Source organism: Elgaria multicarinata, chromosome 2 (genome assembly GCF_023053635.1).
Source record: "Elgaria multicarinata webbii isolate HBS135686 ecotype San Diego chromosome 2, rElgMul1.1.pri, whole genome shotgun sequence".
NCBI classification, from domain to species: domain Eukaryota; kingdom Metazoa; phylum Chordata; class Lepidosauria; order Squamata; family Anguidae; genus Elgaria; species Elgaria multicarinata.
This window is the reverse complement of record NC_086172.1, coordinates 739,621-757,069: the sequence shown is the minus strand read 5'-3', so window position 1 is coordinate 757,069 and position 17,449 is coordinate 739,621. Positions and strand designations below refer to the sequence as shown.

Below are 17,449 nucleotides of genomic sequence, written 5' to 3'. Positions count from 1 at the left end.
ATCAATCAAATCAATCAAATCAAGACTGGGAAGAAGAGTGGGAGCTGCTGGAAACTCAAACACCACTCCAGGATTTCTGTTGCAAACAGAATGAGTGATGAAATACCAGAACAGTGAGACACTAACTGTGTTTTGGGGGATTCCCTATCACTTTTGTTATATTGTGTATTATTTCTCACTATGCTCTTCTTCTAGGAACTTATGCTTGTAGTAATAATGAAAAACACTACTACAAGAATCGCTAGCTGATCTTGCTAGGGTTTGTACGCACACTGCTTGATCTTGTTGATGAGAAGTATAGATGCCCAGATCAAGGTAAATACTAGCACGGTTCAAAATTGGCTCTGGTGGAAAAGATGAACCATCCCGGTATGGCAGGGGCGGGGGGTCACTGTGGGCCAGATTAACAGAATTGTGGGGTAGATTGGTTCCTAGGGTTCAGCTCCCAAGTTGTAGGGAGCCACAAGTTGATAGTTTCAGTTTAGGCTTAGGTTTTAGGCCTTAGAGAGCACTTTATTAAATAAAGCAAGCATAAGAATTCAACTTATCCCTTGGTTTTCTTTTCTTTTCTTTTTCTTTTTAAAAAACATACACATTCAGAAATAAGACTCACTCTTTGCTAGCCTCAGTTTAGGCTCAGGTTTTAGACCCTAGAGAACCAACCAGAGGGAAGGAGACCCTGGACATAATCCTAAGTGGTGTTGCCCAGCACCTAATATGAGATGTAAATATTGTTGAACCAATTAGCAACAGTGACCACAGTGCTATCAGATTCAATATATACTTAAGTGGGAAACTACCCAGAAGTCCAACACAGTTACATTTTTCTTCAAAAGAGGAAACTTCTCTAAAATAAGGGAACTGGTGAAAAGAGAAATCAAGAGGGTTAAATCCCTTCAAAATGTATGGAGCTTACTCATAAGCACAATAATAGAAGCTCAACTAAAATGTATTCCACAGGTTAGGAAAGGTAGCACAAAGGTCCACGAGGTCACCAGCATGGTTAACAACAGTGTCAAGGAAGCTACTGTAAGAAAGAGGAAATTAAAAGGGAGCACAAGCTGGCACAAAGGTGATGCAAGCAAACAAAAAGAGATGCAAAAAAAGCATTTTGAAGAGCACATTGCTAATATTATCAAGGCCAACAATAAAGAATTCTTTAAATATATCAGAAGCAGGAAACCCGTTAGGGAAGCAGTTGGACCACTGGATGACAGCGAAGTTAAGGGAGTACTAAAAGAGGACAAGGAAATGCATCCTTTGCATTGGTGTTCAGATCCAAGGAGCTCCATTTCCTGAGACTCGGCTGGCGGGAATTGTATAATCCAAACAGAGGCTAACTGTATATTTACACAAATGAAACACTGCAGTTTTGGTGACTTAGGAGGTTGGTATTGTTTCTTTGATTGCTGCGGTTGGTATCGTGAAGTACAATCCGGGTATTGCTTGTTGTAGTATGGGTTCTGTGGTCGAAACCAACGTCATGCCTTGGATGCCAACTGTTGTTGTTGTTGTTGTTGTTGGCTTATGCCCATCTTTTTTGCCGTGGCTCAGGCTTTTTGTACTGAGTCCATTTGGTAGTCAGTTTTGGCATTAAAGAGACCTTCTCCATCAAATGGAAGGTCTTCAATTCTAGTTCTGGCCTCAGGGTTTAAGCCAGCTGAGTGCAGCCATGCATGGCGTCTTAGATTTATGGCACCCACCATTGATTTTGCGTGACAATCGGTTTGGTGTCGAGCGGCGTTCATCTGGTGGTGTGCCAGCTTTATGGCTTCTGATTGGAAGACTCTAGCGAGTTCCCGGTGGTCATCTGGTAGATGGTCGCAAAGCGAACCCACCTTTTTCCAGAGAAAAAGTTGATATCTTGACATCATGGCTTCATTGTTCGAGACTTTAAAGCCAAGTGATGCTGTAGAGTAGAGCTTCCTTCCAAGAGCATCTAGCTTACGACCCTCCTGGTCGACAGGCGGGGTGTGATGCTTGTGGCTTTTACTCTGCGCTGATTCCACAATGATGGAATTTGGGTGTGGATGTGATGAGAGGAAGGTTAAGTCCTTTTCCTGTACCCGGTACAGCGATTCGAGGCGTTTAGAGGTTGGGGGCATTGTGGAGGTTGTACTCCATGCCTGGTGAACAGTTTGTAGTAGTTTAGGTAAGAACAGGACAGAAACTGGAAGGGTAGAGTCAGTATAGATGGCATCGTATACTGGGTCTCTTACTTGTTCAACTTGTTGTTGGGCCTCGATACCGAGGCTTTGAGCCATTCGGAGGACTTGGTCGGAAAATATGCCAAGGTCCTCCGAAGGAGAGGTCCTGCCCTTAGGAGCTACGGTGTCCTCTGGGGAGGGCATAGACGGGGCGGGTGATGGCACTGAGGAAGAGTCAGATTCGTAATCCTCAGGTGAGTCAGATGAATTACGTCTGGTGGCTGAGAATGAAGTCAGTTGAGTGTCTGGCGGTGGGAGTGGAAGTGGTTGAATTCGAAATGCTGAACGGTGTTCAGAGCGAGGGATCCTAAGGGATACTCCCCTTGGTGGTACAGGAGGTGGAGGTGTTGGTTGGCGGGACCGTGATCGAAGGGACACGGAGTCATTTTCTGTATTGCGGTAGCGTGGTCGCTCTGGGTGGTCTCTCCAGTAGTCAAAATAGTATCTACTGGGCAGATGGTAACATTCGTAGAATCGGTCCCAGTCTCTGTGAGGCGATCTGGAGCGAGCGTGTTGACTGTGATGCTCCGGATGTAGATGCGGTTCCCTTCCTCTTTCCCTAGAAAGGGAATGAGATGGTGAACGGCTGCCGGTACCTTGAGTACAGCTCGGTGGTGATAGTCGTCGGTGTCAAGGAGAGATGATGTCGACTGGCTGATTTGGAGGAATCGGTCGGTCCGGAGAAGGGTCTCGGGATCGATTGCCCTGGGTGGGAGGTCATGGTGTCGGTGAGAACTCCCTAATTTCTCCCTCTGACATTGTAGTTATTGGTTCAATCACCAATGGCGGCAGAGGGGACCTCACCAGTACTTGAATAGGAGAATCGAGTAGAGGGGGAAGAGATGGCGTTTTTACTGCAGAAGGAAGGTGTTTCGTTTTATCCTTCTTTTTCTTCGGCGGAGCTTCCTTATTCTTAGGCCTTTTGGCTCTTTTGGTGAGCTTTTTCGTTGCCGTTTGGGTTAGTGAATTTGCTGAAGTAGGAATAGGCGGAGGAATGTTCTGGGAAGAAGAGGCAGATGGTTGTTTGGTAGACGCCATTTTAGGTGAAAGAATGGGGTCGACCGATTGAAGCGCTTTTTGCCAAAGAAGAGACTTTAATCTATTGGCTCTATTTTTTCGAGCCTGTCTAGAAAAAGACATACAATGTCTGCAGGACTCAACAACGTGGGTTTCTCCCAGGCAGAGGAGGCAAAGGGTGTGTCTGTCTGATGGAGGCAATTTACTGCCACATTGGACACATTTAGTAAAAGGGGCCTTCAAGGCCATGCGCCTGAAGGACGCTAACGGCTAAATAAGATTAAATAACTTTTTTTTTTTTAGAGAAGAAAGAAGAAAGAGAAGAGAAAAAACGAAGAAGACGAAGAGGATTCTCAGCAATAACAAGTAATAGTATAGTAACTCAAATCCCGATGAGGCAACGCCGACGGTGGTTGAAGAGGAACTGAGGGAGTGGGCGGGGACACCATATATATACCACACGATGGTGGGGGAGGAGTTCCCGCCCAAAAGTTCTCAGCTATTAGAAGTCCGACTGAGGCTCGATTACAGATATTCTCAGAAAGCTGCACACACTCTCTCGGAAACTAAGTCTGTTAGCTTTATCACACCAGCGTTATACTGTGCAATCATTGTGAATTGCATGCAAAGAACTCCGAAGTTTTCCAGTTTATAATCTGCTTTTATTGTGAAGTACTCCCATGCATCCTGCTTTAATTGCGCTTCTTCACCAAAAGAAGTGCAATATTTTGCTACTAGTTTTCGAGCGTGTCATTTGTTGTTTTCCGAGCAGCCCTGGGGCACAGGAGCAGGATTTGAAGAAAAATTAAACAAATGCTTACATCTGCGCAAGCTTTAAAGATAAAGACATCAAAATTGGCACAGTAATAGATATTAAGGAGAGCTTTAAGCATACCAAATTTGAATCAGACTGGGTCATCCGTTGATTTTTTTTTTTTTTTTACATTTCCCCCCTTAAACCCATTTCCTGGTATGCAAAGGATCTAGCCGCCCGGTAGCAACAACAACGGTGACAGCTTAGCACTGTAGGGGATAATTCGAGGGAAACAGGTACGTGGGATGAAGCTCTGAATCCCAGAGAGTGTGCGCAGCTTTCTGAGAATATCTGTAATCGCTTTCTCGAATTTATTTTATTCACTGCTAATTCCCTTTCCCATTTCCCTAAATAAATCCTTTGCTTGCTTTACAAACTGGTTGCATTTCCTGATGCCTCCTCATAAGGTCCCAGCCATGCCAGCCTGATCAACTGGGTGGATTAGGGATTATTTAAATCCCTTTTTCACACCCCTCCATATGTAGAGATCAAAAGGAATGGCAAAGGAGGGGGTGGAACTAGCGAATGCATATCCCCATTTGTACATAGAGCCCACACATGACAAGAACAACTGAATAGAGCTAGATTTGCAAAACCATTTAATGGGTAACACACTTTCCGTGTAACAGGTGAGTGCCCTTTGGGTGAGGCACGACCCTCGCTCGCCCTTTTCCTACCACAAAGAAATGAACAGCAGGGATTTGGGCCCACCCACTTTTTCTGCGTTCACCACATTAGTACATGGGCCAATGGGCCCGATTGCTTCCCTTACCCACAACATGGAAAGGAAGAGCAGGAATTGGGCCCCTGCATCAACTGCTCCCTTCCACTGTGCCTTATTCTATCCCCCCCACCCCACCCTTTGAAACTCCCATGGTACTTTAAAAATGTAGCTGGCTTCCCTTTCTTTTTTTACTCAGAAGTACACTTGATCCTCTAGGATCAAGATCCTAGAGGAGGGAGTGAAGGGTTTTAATCCTTTGCCCTACACTAGCAATTTACATTACAATTGGGTGCCATTTTGACTATGTAAATTGGAGGCAATGGAGGGCAGAACCGGATCTCATCCATCCTCCCAGTTCTTCGAAGAGGATTAGCAAGGGAAAGAAAAATACTTCGGGTGAACGACTAGCTACTAAGGTGGTGCTGACATAAGAGTTTTGGATTATGGGACCACGGGCTAGCTACTTGGAAGATGAACTGCTGGCAAGGGATGAGTTCCACCTCACAAGGGCTGGAAAGAACGCGTTTGGCCACGGCATGAAGAACTTGATCAAGAGGGCTTTAAACTGAATCCTACAGGGGCGGGAGATGTAAACTTGAGGCAATAATGGATGAAGGCCAATGCACCACAGTACAGAGAACAGCTCCCAAAAAATAGTGTCCACAACAATATAGGAGCAAAGCCAGCCTATAAAGCACATGGTCTTCGAAGTCTATATACTAATGCCCAGAGCATGGGAAACAAACAGAACAAACTTGAACTCTTATTACATGAAGGCAAATACGACCTGATAGGTATAACTGAAACTTGGTGGGATGACTCCCATGACTGGAATATAGCAATTGAAGGATATAACTTGTTCAAAAAGAAAAGAAGAAATAGAAAGGGAGGCGGAGTTGCACTATATGTTAAAAATGCCTATCCCGGCACAGAAATACAGGTGGATGAGACTGGGAGCTCCATCGAGAGAATCTGGATTAAAATAAATGGGGCAAGGAATAAAAAACCATGATAATCAGAGTCTACTACAGACCACCCTATCAAGGAGAAGAGGAGGAGGAAACTTTTGAGAAACAAATTGCCAGTGTTTCAAGGAAGTCTGATGTAGTGGTGATGGGGGGTTTCAATTACCCCGATATCTGTTAGAAGACAAATACTGCCAAAAGCGGCCCTTCCAAGAAATTCCTGCCATGTATGGGTGATAACTTTCTCCTACAGAAAGTGGAGGAAGGAACTAGAGGATTGGCAATCCTTGACTTGCTATTGACCAATAGGGATGACTTAGTGGATAAAGTGGCAGTTACGGGAACTCTGGGGGAAAGTGACGATGTCATACTTGAATTCTTGATTTTAAAGGAACTAAAAGTACCCATACACGTACTCTGGATTTTAGGAAAGCTGATTTTAATAAACTTAGAACTATGGTAAGTAAGGTCCCAGTTATGCTATAACTGTTCTTGTGCCCAGTGGTGGGGGCCCAGTTTTTGCCTAAGGGTCTTTTGTGCAGGAAGCTTTCACAGTCTGGTTCACTTTTATTGGGATATGCCAACAAATTTAGTCTCCTTGTAAGCAAACCTTTGAGTCTGGCTACTTTTCTCCCCTTGGCAACCCTGGAAAACCTGAAAGCCCATGGCCGGGGCAATACACTACAGCAATCTCCAGAAAAGTCAGGAAAAGTTTGAAGGAACATAATTCTTTCTAATATATTGTGTTTTTTTCTGGCTCAGCAAGAGGCTAAAACACACAATAGGGAGCATAGAAAATCTTTCATACCATTTGTCAGAGGTAAGCGGTCAGTCATTTCCACTTGATCCACAAGTGCCAAAGCTTGGTAATATTCTGTTTAAAATGACAGTAACAATTTTTTTAAAAAGCTGTATTAAAAAAGTATTTAAATATTAAAATCTAATATATTAATAAATAAAGCCCTAGACTACCATCCTACTGCAGCCTTTCCTAAACTATAGCAGAAACCTCTACAAAGTACGGCTTCGTCCTTTTTCTTCTGCTGCCCCTTACGCCTGGAACGCTCTTCCAGAACACTTGAGAACTACCAACTCAATCACAGCTTTTAAAACTCAGCTAAAAACTTTTCTTTTCCCTATAGCTTTTAAATATTGAGTTTGTTCTGACTCTATACTGTTAGCCTCACCCTACCCGGTGCCTGTTTACACTTCCCTGTGCCTGTTTGCATTCTCTTTCCCTCCTTATTGTTTACTACAACTTTATTAGATTGTAAGCCTATGCGGCAGGGTCTTGCTATTTACTGTGTAATCTGTACAGCACCATGTACATTGATGGTGCTATATAAATAAATAATAATAATACAAGACTATTTGTTAAGTGATCCAGGATTAGATACATAGCTGTACATACTTTATACCAAAAAATCCCCCCCAAAAAACACAATTGACTCTTCAACTGTATAAAATCATTACAGGGTTCCCCAGTTCACGTTTCCTGAGCGTAAAGCAGTTTCCTAAGGGAAAAGGTCCTAAAAGGACTAGTTCCAGTATTCAGTAAACTCCTTCTGGGTTCATTTTCTGGACCTATCTTCACTAAGCCAGGAATAAAGTATCCACCTGCTCTCTTCTACACTGACTGCTCTGCCCTGCTCAGCGTAAGCAACAACAGACACTGTGGTCTGCCAGCACTTTTTTGTTCTGCTCAGCAGTTCAGCCTCTCAAAGCAGGTCAGAAGGACTTGGGGTTTTTTGACAGTTCCTTCCTTGACTGAAGTGACTTACAATAAAATTGCTTTTAAAAGCACCTTAATTTGTCTGATTGTAATTACCTGGGTATGTACAGAAGTCACTGAATGGAGGGATTTCTGATTGACGACAGTTCAGAGAAGGGAAGGCATCAGTTAGAGCAGCAGATGTGGCAGAAGAATGTGAAGTTAGGGTCAGAGGCTCTTCAAATAAATTCAAGTTGGCTACTAGAAGGAATTGTTAGCTACCAACCACAGTCTCTGAATACTTGCAGCCAGTTCTTTTCCAAACGTCACAGACAAGAATAAATATTACAAGTTGTATGTGATAGCATTGTACATCTTAGTTTGCATTACTTATTTTACATGAAAAATTTAGGTTGGGGGTTTGTTCCACTAATTTCTGTCTTTGAATTAGGATAAAAATAAACAACACTGAGTTTGATTTGATTATATAGGTTTCCAAACCTTCATTTGTTGCAGTTCCATCCTTGATCTTCTGCTTCAGAGATAGCAATACTTTCTGCACATGTTCAAATATCAAGTCCACTTTGGTGCCTTCCAACTGCCTCCAGAATACTTTTGCATCAACTGGAAAAAGAAGTTCTTATTTACAATCACTTACTTGTACTTAAAAAAAAAGACATTTAAATTCACTACAGATTCTCCCCCACCTTAAGGTAACCTTATGCAGATTAACACAAACAACTATAAATAGGGGCTACGTAAAATATGCAATCTAGGTGGATATAGCCCCTACAATTCATCAATGTGAATATCCAGTATTTCTCAGTGTCTTGAATTTTACAATCCTACTAAAGCAGCAATTTTATTCTGATTTTGCCATCAGAAATTGCAAACATTTAGGAAAAGCAATACTGTAATCTTTTCCACATTTTTCAGAAATTGAGTTGACATTATAAGGCAGCATCTGATAAAGTAGGTTGTTGCCTACAAAAGCAAAGACCACTGAAAGAGTGGAATAACTCAACACTCAGGCAAGCTTCGGCACAGCTCCATGGGTATATTTATTTGAGATTTTTTTTAAAAAAAGGACTCTGAAATAGTATGCATGGTCTTACCACAATCTCCCACTTCTTGCACAGTAACAACACTATAAATTGACAGGTGGCAAGATAATGCAACATATGAGATCTATTTCCACAATAATTGCAGCACTATATCGTATAATACAGAACGGTGTTATAAAAACTAAGGGTATTCATTGACATGCAAAACAAAGCAAAAATGTATTCACAATTAGTACAGGCACAGCAATGCCTTAGCAATTAAAGGGCCTCCAGTGGAGACTCTGCCTTGTTTATATGCCATCATTCTAGTTATATTACCTATTTAATTTTTTTTTTTTGGCTGTCTAAATTGCCATTTTATTGTTTTAAGAATTTAATACTGCCATTAGTTAGTTATATTTTAAATGTTTTGGAAATGTTTACATTTAAAAGTGGGTTATACATTACTGAAACCAAACAAGTAGAACCTGCAACAAAAACTTGCAGTGTGGAGTTCTGCCAGCCAATTCTATGACCACCAGTTTTATGACATCCCCCAGCCCCCAAAGGTCACCATTCAAATCCCACTGAGGTCCTCATGTTTGTTACCCTTTCTTTTGTTTTTCCCGCGAAGTGTTATTTTCCTGACTCCTAGCTGAGCAGAGAAGAGAAGCTGCCCCAGCTGGACAAGAAGCTACATAAGGAAGCCTGCTCCCAGAGAGCAAGTGATCAGAGCGAGTGAACAGGGAGAGAAAACAGGAGTTTGGCAGGGGAGATCCCTAACAAAAAACATTTTTGTTCTTGTAAGACACGCCCATATAGTACAGGACTCTGTTGTTAACCTTCAGGGAGGATAGGACAAAGCACAGGCTATTCCAATGCAGTCAGAAGGGGAGAAACAAAACAGGACTATGGACGGAAAGGATTCTCCAGTGGTGGTGACCTGCAAGGTTTGTGTTCCTGCCTGAGATCAACATGGCGTACTCACTGCACTACTGGAAGAAAAAGTGAGTGTACCTGAGAGGTCTTGATTGCCTAAGTATTCACCCCCTGTGCTGTGACACCCCTAAATAAGCTCTGGTGCAACCAACTGCTTTCAGGAGTAACATAATTAGTTGAATGAAGTCCACCAGTTTGCAATTCAAGTGTCACATGATCTCGGATAAAATACACGTTTCTGAAAGGCCCCAAGTCTGTTGGAGAGCATATGTAAACAAACATAAAGACCAAGGCGCTATCAAAACAAGTCCGGAATAAAGTTCTGGATAAACACCAATGAAGGCTGGGTTATATATAAAAAAACCCATCTCAAACTATGAACATCCCTTTGAGCACCCTTAAATCCATTATTACAAAATGGAAAGAATATAGCACAACTGTGATTCTGCCTAGAGAAGGCCATCTACCAAAACTGGGTGGATGCTTTTCATCAGCAGGGACTGGGAAGCTGGTCAGGATTGGGGGCAAGATGGATGGGTCCAAATACAGGCGATTCTAGAGGAAAGCCAGTTTCAGTCTGCAAGGGACCTGGGACCACGGCGAAGGATCACCTTCCAGCAGGTCAATGACCCTAGTTCACCAGGTCCAACCATCTGTCAGGGATGCTTTAGGATGGATTCCTGCATTGAGCAGGGGGTTGGACTCGATGGCCTTGTAGGCCCCTTCCAACTCTGCTATTCTATGATTCTATGGTTTCACCGCCCTATCTTTCAAGGAGGTGTTACTACCCCTCTCATAGACACTGATGAATGCCTGGATTCCCCTTAGTCAACTCTGCGCAGCCAGCGGTAATTTAGCCATGACAGGTAAGAATTGAATGAGCAGCTCTAAGCACCCTGTCCATATCCTCAGGCCATGAAAGCTAAGGGTGCTTCCAGACAAGGCTTTTATGACACCATCATTCACAGAAGTTTATGGGAGATCATCCTATCCTCATGATCGTCCTGTGTTTGCTCAAAGAACCTCCCATCTTTTTCTTTAACATAGAAAAACTCTTAAGGAAAAAAAGATGGAAGAGTTGCACAGTGCCTTCTGAATGCACAGTGCTAGCATTAGGAGCCTCCCAGGAAGCACCCAAGACTCACCCAGACAATTTCAAATCAGAGACTGAGGTAAGTTCCAGAACACTATTTGTAACCAATATAAGAACTAAAGTGGAACAGACATGATGAGTGTTTTTATCTTGCAAATGTCATAGCATGAAATTAAGGTTTTAAAGGCCATTTACCACTTGAAACTTTGCTTCTAGCATAAATAATTAAAAACCTTAAGAAATAAAATTGGAAATGAAGGAGCTAGTGAATAACAGGCCTAAGTAAACAGATTACAACTGACATACAACATAGCAGGACATGTTTACCACACCTGCATTGCAAAATAGCAGCCCCGCTAGGCAGTAATTTATTGCATATAACTCCACAGGGAGCCGGTCATACAATATATATCCTCTCATGGTAAGTAGGATGTGTACTGGATTTCCACTTAAGAGCATGCAGCCAACTGGAGCTAGCAGAAACTGTTTCCACTTCTACCTACAAAAGTGGTTTTCAAACTTTTTGCCACTGGAACATTCTCTCCTCATTTATTTGTCTGCCAGGTAACTCCAGCGCCTTCGGTCAGAGAATTCCAGAGTGTTGCAGAGGATTCTGAGGCATCTTCAGGTTATCTTCAGGAACGCCTCCTCCCATATGTACCTGCCCGAACCCTAAGGTCATCCTCAGGGGTCCTTCTCCACGAGCCCCTGCCAAAGGAAGTGAGGCAGGTGGCTACCAGGAGGAGGGCCTTCTCTGCTGTGGCACCCCGGCGGTTCGCTTGGCACCTACATTATATGCTTTTAGACGCCAGGAGAAGACCTTTTTATTCTCCCAGCATTTTAACAGTCTATAAATAAATTTTAACTTGGTGTTTTAAATTTGTAATTTTGCATTGCTGCTGTTTTTATCCGGTTGAGCTTTTATATTGTATTTTATACTATGGTTTTATACTGTTGTTTTATACTTTGAATGTTTTTAATTTTTGTGAACCGCCCAGAGAGCTCCGGCTATTGGGCGGTATAGAAATGTAATAAATAAATAAATAAATCTTCTAGGCTGCACAATCAGCGCATGTAGGAACCCTGTGCACTCTAGACCATATTCAACGCTCTCCTCCTTCGATTACACTTCACAGTGTAAGACTGTAAGTGGTGGTTTTCAAGAGGGGGGATTGTCTGCTATTACTTTTATTCACATTCCCCACCCCAAATTGCAGAATCCTACAGGCTACGTGGAATACAGCTTGAAGGCAGCCAACCCATTCGTGTGCTAATCAAAGGGCTTACCAAGCTTAAACAATAAATTGATCTATCGTCAATACTATGCCGGGGAACCATTCTGATTTCTTTTATTAGTGTGTTCGGGCACATATCGTTTATCATAGAATCACAGAATAGCAGAGTTGGAAGGGGCCTACAAGGCCATCAAGTCCAACCCCCTCCCTGCTCAATGCAGGAATCCACCCTAAAGCATCCCTGACAGTTGGTTGTCCAGCTGCCTCTTGAAGGCCTCTAGTGTGGGAGAACCCACAACCTCCCTAGGTAACTGATTCCATTGTCGCACTGCTCTAACAGTCAGGAAGTTTTTCCTGATGTCCAGCCGGAATCTGGCTTCCTTTAACTTGAGCCCGTTATTCCGTGTCCTGCACTCTGGGAGGATCGAGAAGAGATCCTGGCCCTCCTCTGTGTGACAACCTTTCAAGTCTTTGAAGAAGGCTATCATGTCTCCCCTCAATCTTCTCTTCTCCAGGCTAAACATGCCCAGTTCTTTCAGTGTCTCTTCATAGGGCTTTGTTTCCAGATCCCTGATCATCCTGGTTGCCCTCCTCTGAACACGCTTTCATTTTATGGGATGAAAGAAGGCTCTCTTTTTTTTTAATATTACTGGTACATGACACAGCAAAAATGAACAAGAGTATCTATCTCCTAATGTAAGTAACCTCGGTTGGACCCAGAGACGGGGCAAGGCAAACGTCCTCAATGTGGAAATGTGTGGCAAACAATGTGTGTATGTACTGTGTTTTAGAGTTTTAAATTTTGTATACTTGTTTTTACCTCAATTTTAGAATTTCTGTGAACTGCCCAGGGAGCCCTGGCTATGGGAGTGGTATATAAGTGTAATAAATAAATAAATAAATAAATAAATGTGGTGGGCCTGCGGAGAGATGAGCCATTTGGGGGCGAATGCGATTTCTCAAATAAACAGAATAAGCCCCGAGGTGCCAGGCTAGCAGTTCACTAGATTAAGGTAAAATGATGCACGGATGTTCAGAGTTGTGAATCGGATTCCACATAAATCCTGACACGTGCGGGGGCCCCCGAGAGACGATGGTGTTATTTCCCGGGCCGTCATTTCCCACGACCAACAACCCGCGCACAATTCCGCAGGCAGCGGCAGCAGCAGCCCTTTCCCGCCGCCTCCGCCCCGCCCTCCTCCAAAAGGCCCAAGGCCTCCCGACCTGCCATCGCCTCTGGGCCGCCGCTGCCGCCCGGCTCCCCCCGGCCTTGCATCGGGCCCCGCTGCCCCCGCGGTACCGCCTCCAACGCGCCACCAGCTGCAGCGGCGCAGAAATCCGCCCCGTCGGAACTTCGGTGGTCTCGAGCCCGGCCTCTCCCGGCTACGTCACGGGGGCGGGGTCCGCTCATCCACGCCCCCCCTCCCCGCACATGCGTACGAGGAAGCCCCTCGCGGAAACTTGATACCTAGAGATACTCTCTGTTAGACATACAACCGAAGTTGGAAGACGAGATTTCCGAGCTCCTTTTCACTCTGTCCTGCTTTGCCGGAAGAGAGGGAACAAAGGGGGAAAGGAGGCTTTCGGCCTAAAGCCCCTCCCCGCCCCTATTAAAACAACAAACCTAGGGAGGTTTACCTAGGGAGGTTGTGGGCTCTCCCACACTAGAGGCCTTCAAGAGGCAGCTGGACAACCATCTGTCAGGGATGCTTTAGGGTGGATTCCTGCATTGAGCAGGGGGTTGGACTAGATGGCCTTGTCCCTTCCAACTCTGATATTCTATGATTCTATGAAGCACAGGAGTTCACGGGGGTTCTAACTCACGTCTCATCTCACGTGAAAAATGCGGTTTTAAGCAAGGGTTTAAACTTCTTCTTTTTGTTAAATGTCTCTACCAATGAAAATGCAAATATGTTCCTCTAGGGTGACCATATGGAAAGGAGGACAGGGCTCCTCTATCTTTAACAGTTGCATAGAAAAGGGAATTTCAGCAGGGGTCATTTGTATATATGGAGAACCTGGTGAAATTCCTTCATCACCACAGTTAAAGGTGCAGGAGCTATACTAGAGTGACCAGATTTAAAAGAGGGCAGCTTTAACTGTTGTGATGAAGAGGGAATTTCACCAGGTTCCTCATATATACAAATGACACCTGCTGAAATTTCCTTTTCAATACAACTGTTAAAGATACTGGAGCCCTGCCCACTTTTTCACATGGTCACCCTAGTTCCTCTCCTCCCCCCCCCCCCCCGTTTCCCTTTTTCTTTTTTAGAGGTGCGGTGGGGGTGGGGGTGGCTGCAGCTGCTGCTGCTGCTGCTCAAAAAAGGTCCTGGGAAAGTCCCGGCTTTGGGGGGCGGGGGCACGGGTTTTCAAGGCTTTGCCCCTGGATGGCTTTGCAGTGGCGGCTGCGTCATGTAACTGACTTGCTGCTATTGCGAAGCCACCCTGGGGCAAACCCTGCGGCGTGTAGATAGATGTACCCTGGATCCGAGACACAAAACTTACCCATTGAAACTGTGTTCTGACACCCATTCTGGGCCAGAGTCCGTATTCTGCAAAACAAGCCCGAAGGGCAGCTTCCACGTGAGGAAAGTCAACCCAACTCACCAGTCACACGGGAACGGTGTAAGAACCTCTGAAACTTCCATGAAAGCCAGGTTCCGATACCTGTTCCAGGTCATAGTTCACATTCCCAAAATAAGCTCGTAAAGCAAATTATGGGTGAACAAAATGAGGCACAATCTATTGCTGGGAAATTGCCCAGAATGGTAACTTCTCTGTGCCCGAAGGCAATCAAATAAACCACTTTCACTGTATTAAATGGAACAGTTAATGAACTTTCATAGAATCCAACATGAAGATCTGCAAAGACAGTTTCCTACAGAAGCCCATACTTAAAATTATGTTAACTGCCGCTGTATGTGAGCATTTACATAGAGAGAGACACACGTGTGTGTGTGTGTGTGTAGTTTTAAAGCACAGATCTATTACACATTGTTTCTGTTCTTACTAGTTGTGGTTATTCTTATTGTTTTCATGTTTTCTTAAAGAATGTGGCTAAAGAAAGCTTCAGAACATCTGAGCCAGTGACTGGGTTATACTGAGTCAAACAATTGGTCCACCCAGCTCCCTCTTATCCATATAGGGCTGAACTAGACAAGACAACAAACATGCAACTAGCAATTGCATGGCTGGCTTTTAAAAATAAATTCTATGTTTGGGGCAGGGGCGAAACCTATCAAGTTTGTGGTATGGGGACATTAACGGATCATACTAAAAAAAAATGACAGGACCTGCTCATAGGGAAACATAGGATAATGCTTGTCCATAGGGATCCATAGGACAGCACTTGCCCATAGGAAAAATATACCACCCCATTGGGGAACCATACTTGTGCACAAGGATGCCATGAGCTAAACCGTGAAGGGACACCCAAGACGGGAAGGTCATGGTAGAGAGGACAGACTAAATACGATCCCTGGGGAAGGTAATGGCAACCCACCCCAGTATTCTTGCCGTGAAAACTAAATGGATCAGTACAACCAGAGATATGTCGGTATACCATCGGAAGATGGGACCCCCAGGTCGGAAGATGGTCAAAATGCGACTGGGGAGGAACAGAGGATAAGCTCAACTAGCCCCAGATGTGATGACGCAGCTAGCTCAAAGCCGAAAGGACGGCTAGCGGCTGACGGTGCTGGTGGTGAACGACGAATCCGATGTTCTAAAGATCAACACACCATAGGAACCTGGAATGTAAGAGCCAGGGTAAATTGGATGTGGTTATTGGTGAGATGTCAAGATTAAATATAGATATATTGGGTGTCAGTGAACTGAAATGGACTGGAATGGGCCACTTCAACATCAGATCACCACCAGATCTACTACTGTGGACAAGAGGATCACAGAAGAAATGGAGTAGCCTTCATAATTAATAATAAAGTGGCTAAAGCAGTGCTTGGATACAATCCAAAAAATGATAGAATGATCTCAATTCGAATTCAGGGTAAGCCATTTAACATCACAGTGATCCAAATATATGCCCTAACCACAGATGCTGAAGAAGCAGAAGTAGATCAGTTCTATGAGGATCTGCAGCACCTACTGGATAATACACCAAAAAGAGATGTTATTTTTGTTACAGGAGACTGGAACGCTAAGGTGGGTAGTCAAATGACATCTGGAATTACAGGTAAGCATGGTCTAGGAGAACAAAATGAAGCGGGACATAGGCTGATAGAATTTTGCCAGGACAACTCACTGTGCATAACAAACACTCTCTTCCAACAACCTAAAAGATGGCTTTATACATGGACTTCACCAGATGGCTGGCACCGAAATCAGATTGACTACATCCTTTGCAGCCAAAGGTGGCGGACATCTATACAGACGGTAAAAACAAGACCTGGAGCTGACTGTAGTTCAAATCACGAACTTCTTATTGCACAATTTAGAATCAAACTAAAGAGAATAGGGAAGACCAGATCAGTTAGATATGAGCTCACTAATATTCCTAATGAATATGCAGTGGAGGTGAAGAATAGATTTAAGGGACTAGATTTAGTAGATAGGGTCCCAGAAGAACTATGGAGAGAAGTTCGCAACATTGTCCAAGAGGTGGCAACAAAAAATGTCCCAAAGAAAAAGAAAACCAAGAAGGCATGATGGCTCTCTGCTGAGACACTGGAAGTAGCCCAAGAAAGAAGGAAAGCAAAAGGCAACAGTGATAGGGGGAGATATGCCCAATTAAACGCAAAATTCCAGAGGTTAGCCAGAAGAGATAAGAAATTATTTTTAAACAAGCAATGCGCAGAAGTGGAAGAAGACAATAGAATAGGAAGGACAAGAGACCTCTTCCAGAAAATTAGAAACATCAGAGGTAAATTCCAGGCAAAAATGGGTATGATCAAAAAAACAAAGATGGCAAGGACCTAACAGAAACAGAAGAGATCAAGAAAAGGTGGCAAGAATATACGGAAGATCTGTATAGGAAGGATAATAATATCGGGGATAGCTCAGACGGTGTGGTCAGTGAGTTAGAGCCAGACATTATTATTATTTATTTATATAGCACCATCAATGTACATGGTGCTGTACAGAGTAAAACAGTAAATAGCAAGACCCTGCCGCATAGGCTTACATTCTAATAAAATCATAATAAAACAATAAGGAGGGGAAGAGAATGCAAACAGGCACAGGGTAGGGTAAACAGGCACTGGGTAGGGTAAAACTAACAGTATAAAGTCAGAACAAAATCAGGTTTTAAAAGCTTTAGGAAAAAGAAAAGGTTTTAGCTGAGCTTTAAAAGCTGCGGTTGAACTTGTAGTTCTCAAATGTTCTTGGAAGAGCGTTCCAGGCATAAGGGGCAGCAGAAGAAAATGGACGAAGCCGAGCAAGGGAAGTAGAGACCCTTGGGCAGGCGAGAAACATGGCATCAGAGGAGCGAAGAGCACGAGCGGGGCGATAGTGTGAGATGAGAGAGGAGAGATAGGAAAGAGTGAGGTTGAATGGGCCTTAAGAAGCATTGCTAATAACAAGGCAGCAGGAGATGACGGTATCCCAGCTGAACTGTTTAAAATATTGCAAGATGATGCTGTCAAGGTGATGCATGCCATATGCCAGCAAATTTGGAAAACACAAGAATGGCCATCAGACTGGAAAAAATCAACTTATATCCCCATACCAAAAAAGGGAAACACTA

General features: G+C 43.8%; 1 protein-coding gene across 1 annotated transcript in view; it reads right to left on the bottom strand.

Annotated features, from left to right (window-relative positions):
• SETDB2 (SET domain bifurcated histone lysine methyltransferase 2) overlaps positions 1-13,159 on the bottom strand; it is a 62,918-nt gene extending 49,759 nt beyond the window's left edge. The window contains exons 1-3 of the mRNA XM_063115845.1: positions 12,973-13,159; positions 7,940-8,062; positions 6,536-6,601 (exon numbers count right to left, since the gene is read on the bottom strand). Of these exons, the coding sequence (XP_062971915.1) occupies positions 6,536-6,601; positions 7,940-8,062; positions 12,973-13,159 (376 nt within the window). The remainder of the gene's footprint in view (positions 1-6,535; positions 6,602-7,939; positions 8,063-12,972) is intronic.
• Between the last annotated feature and the right edge of the window lie 4,290 nt (positions 13,160-17,449).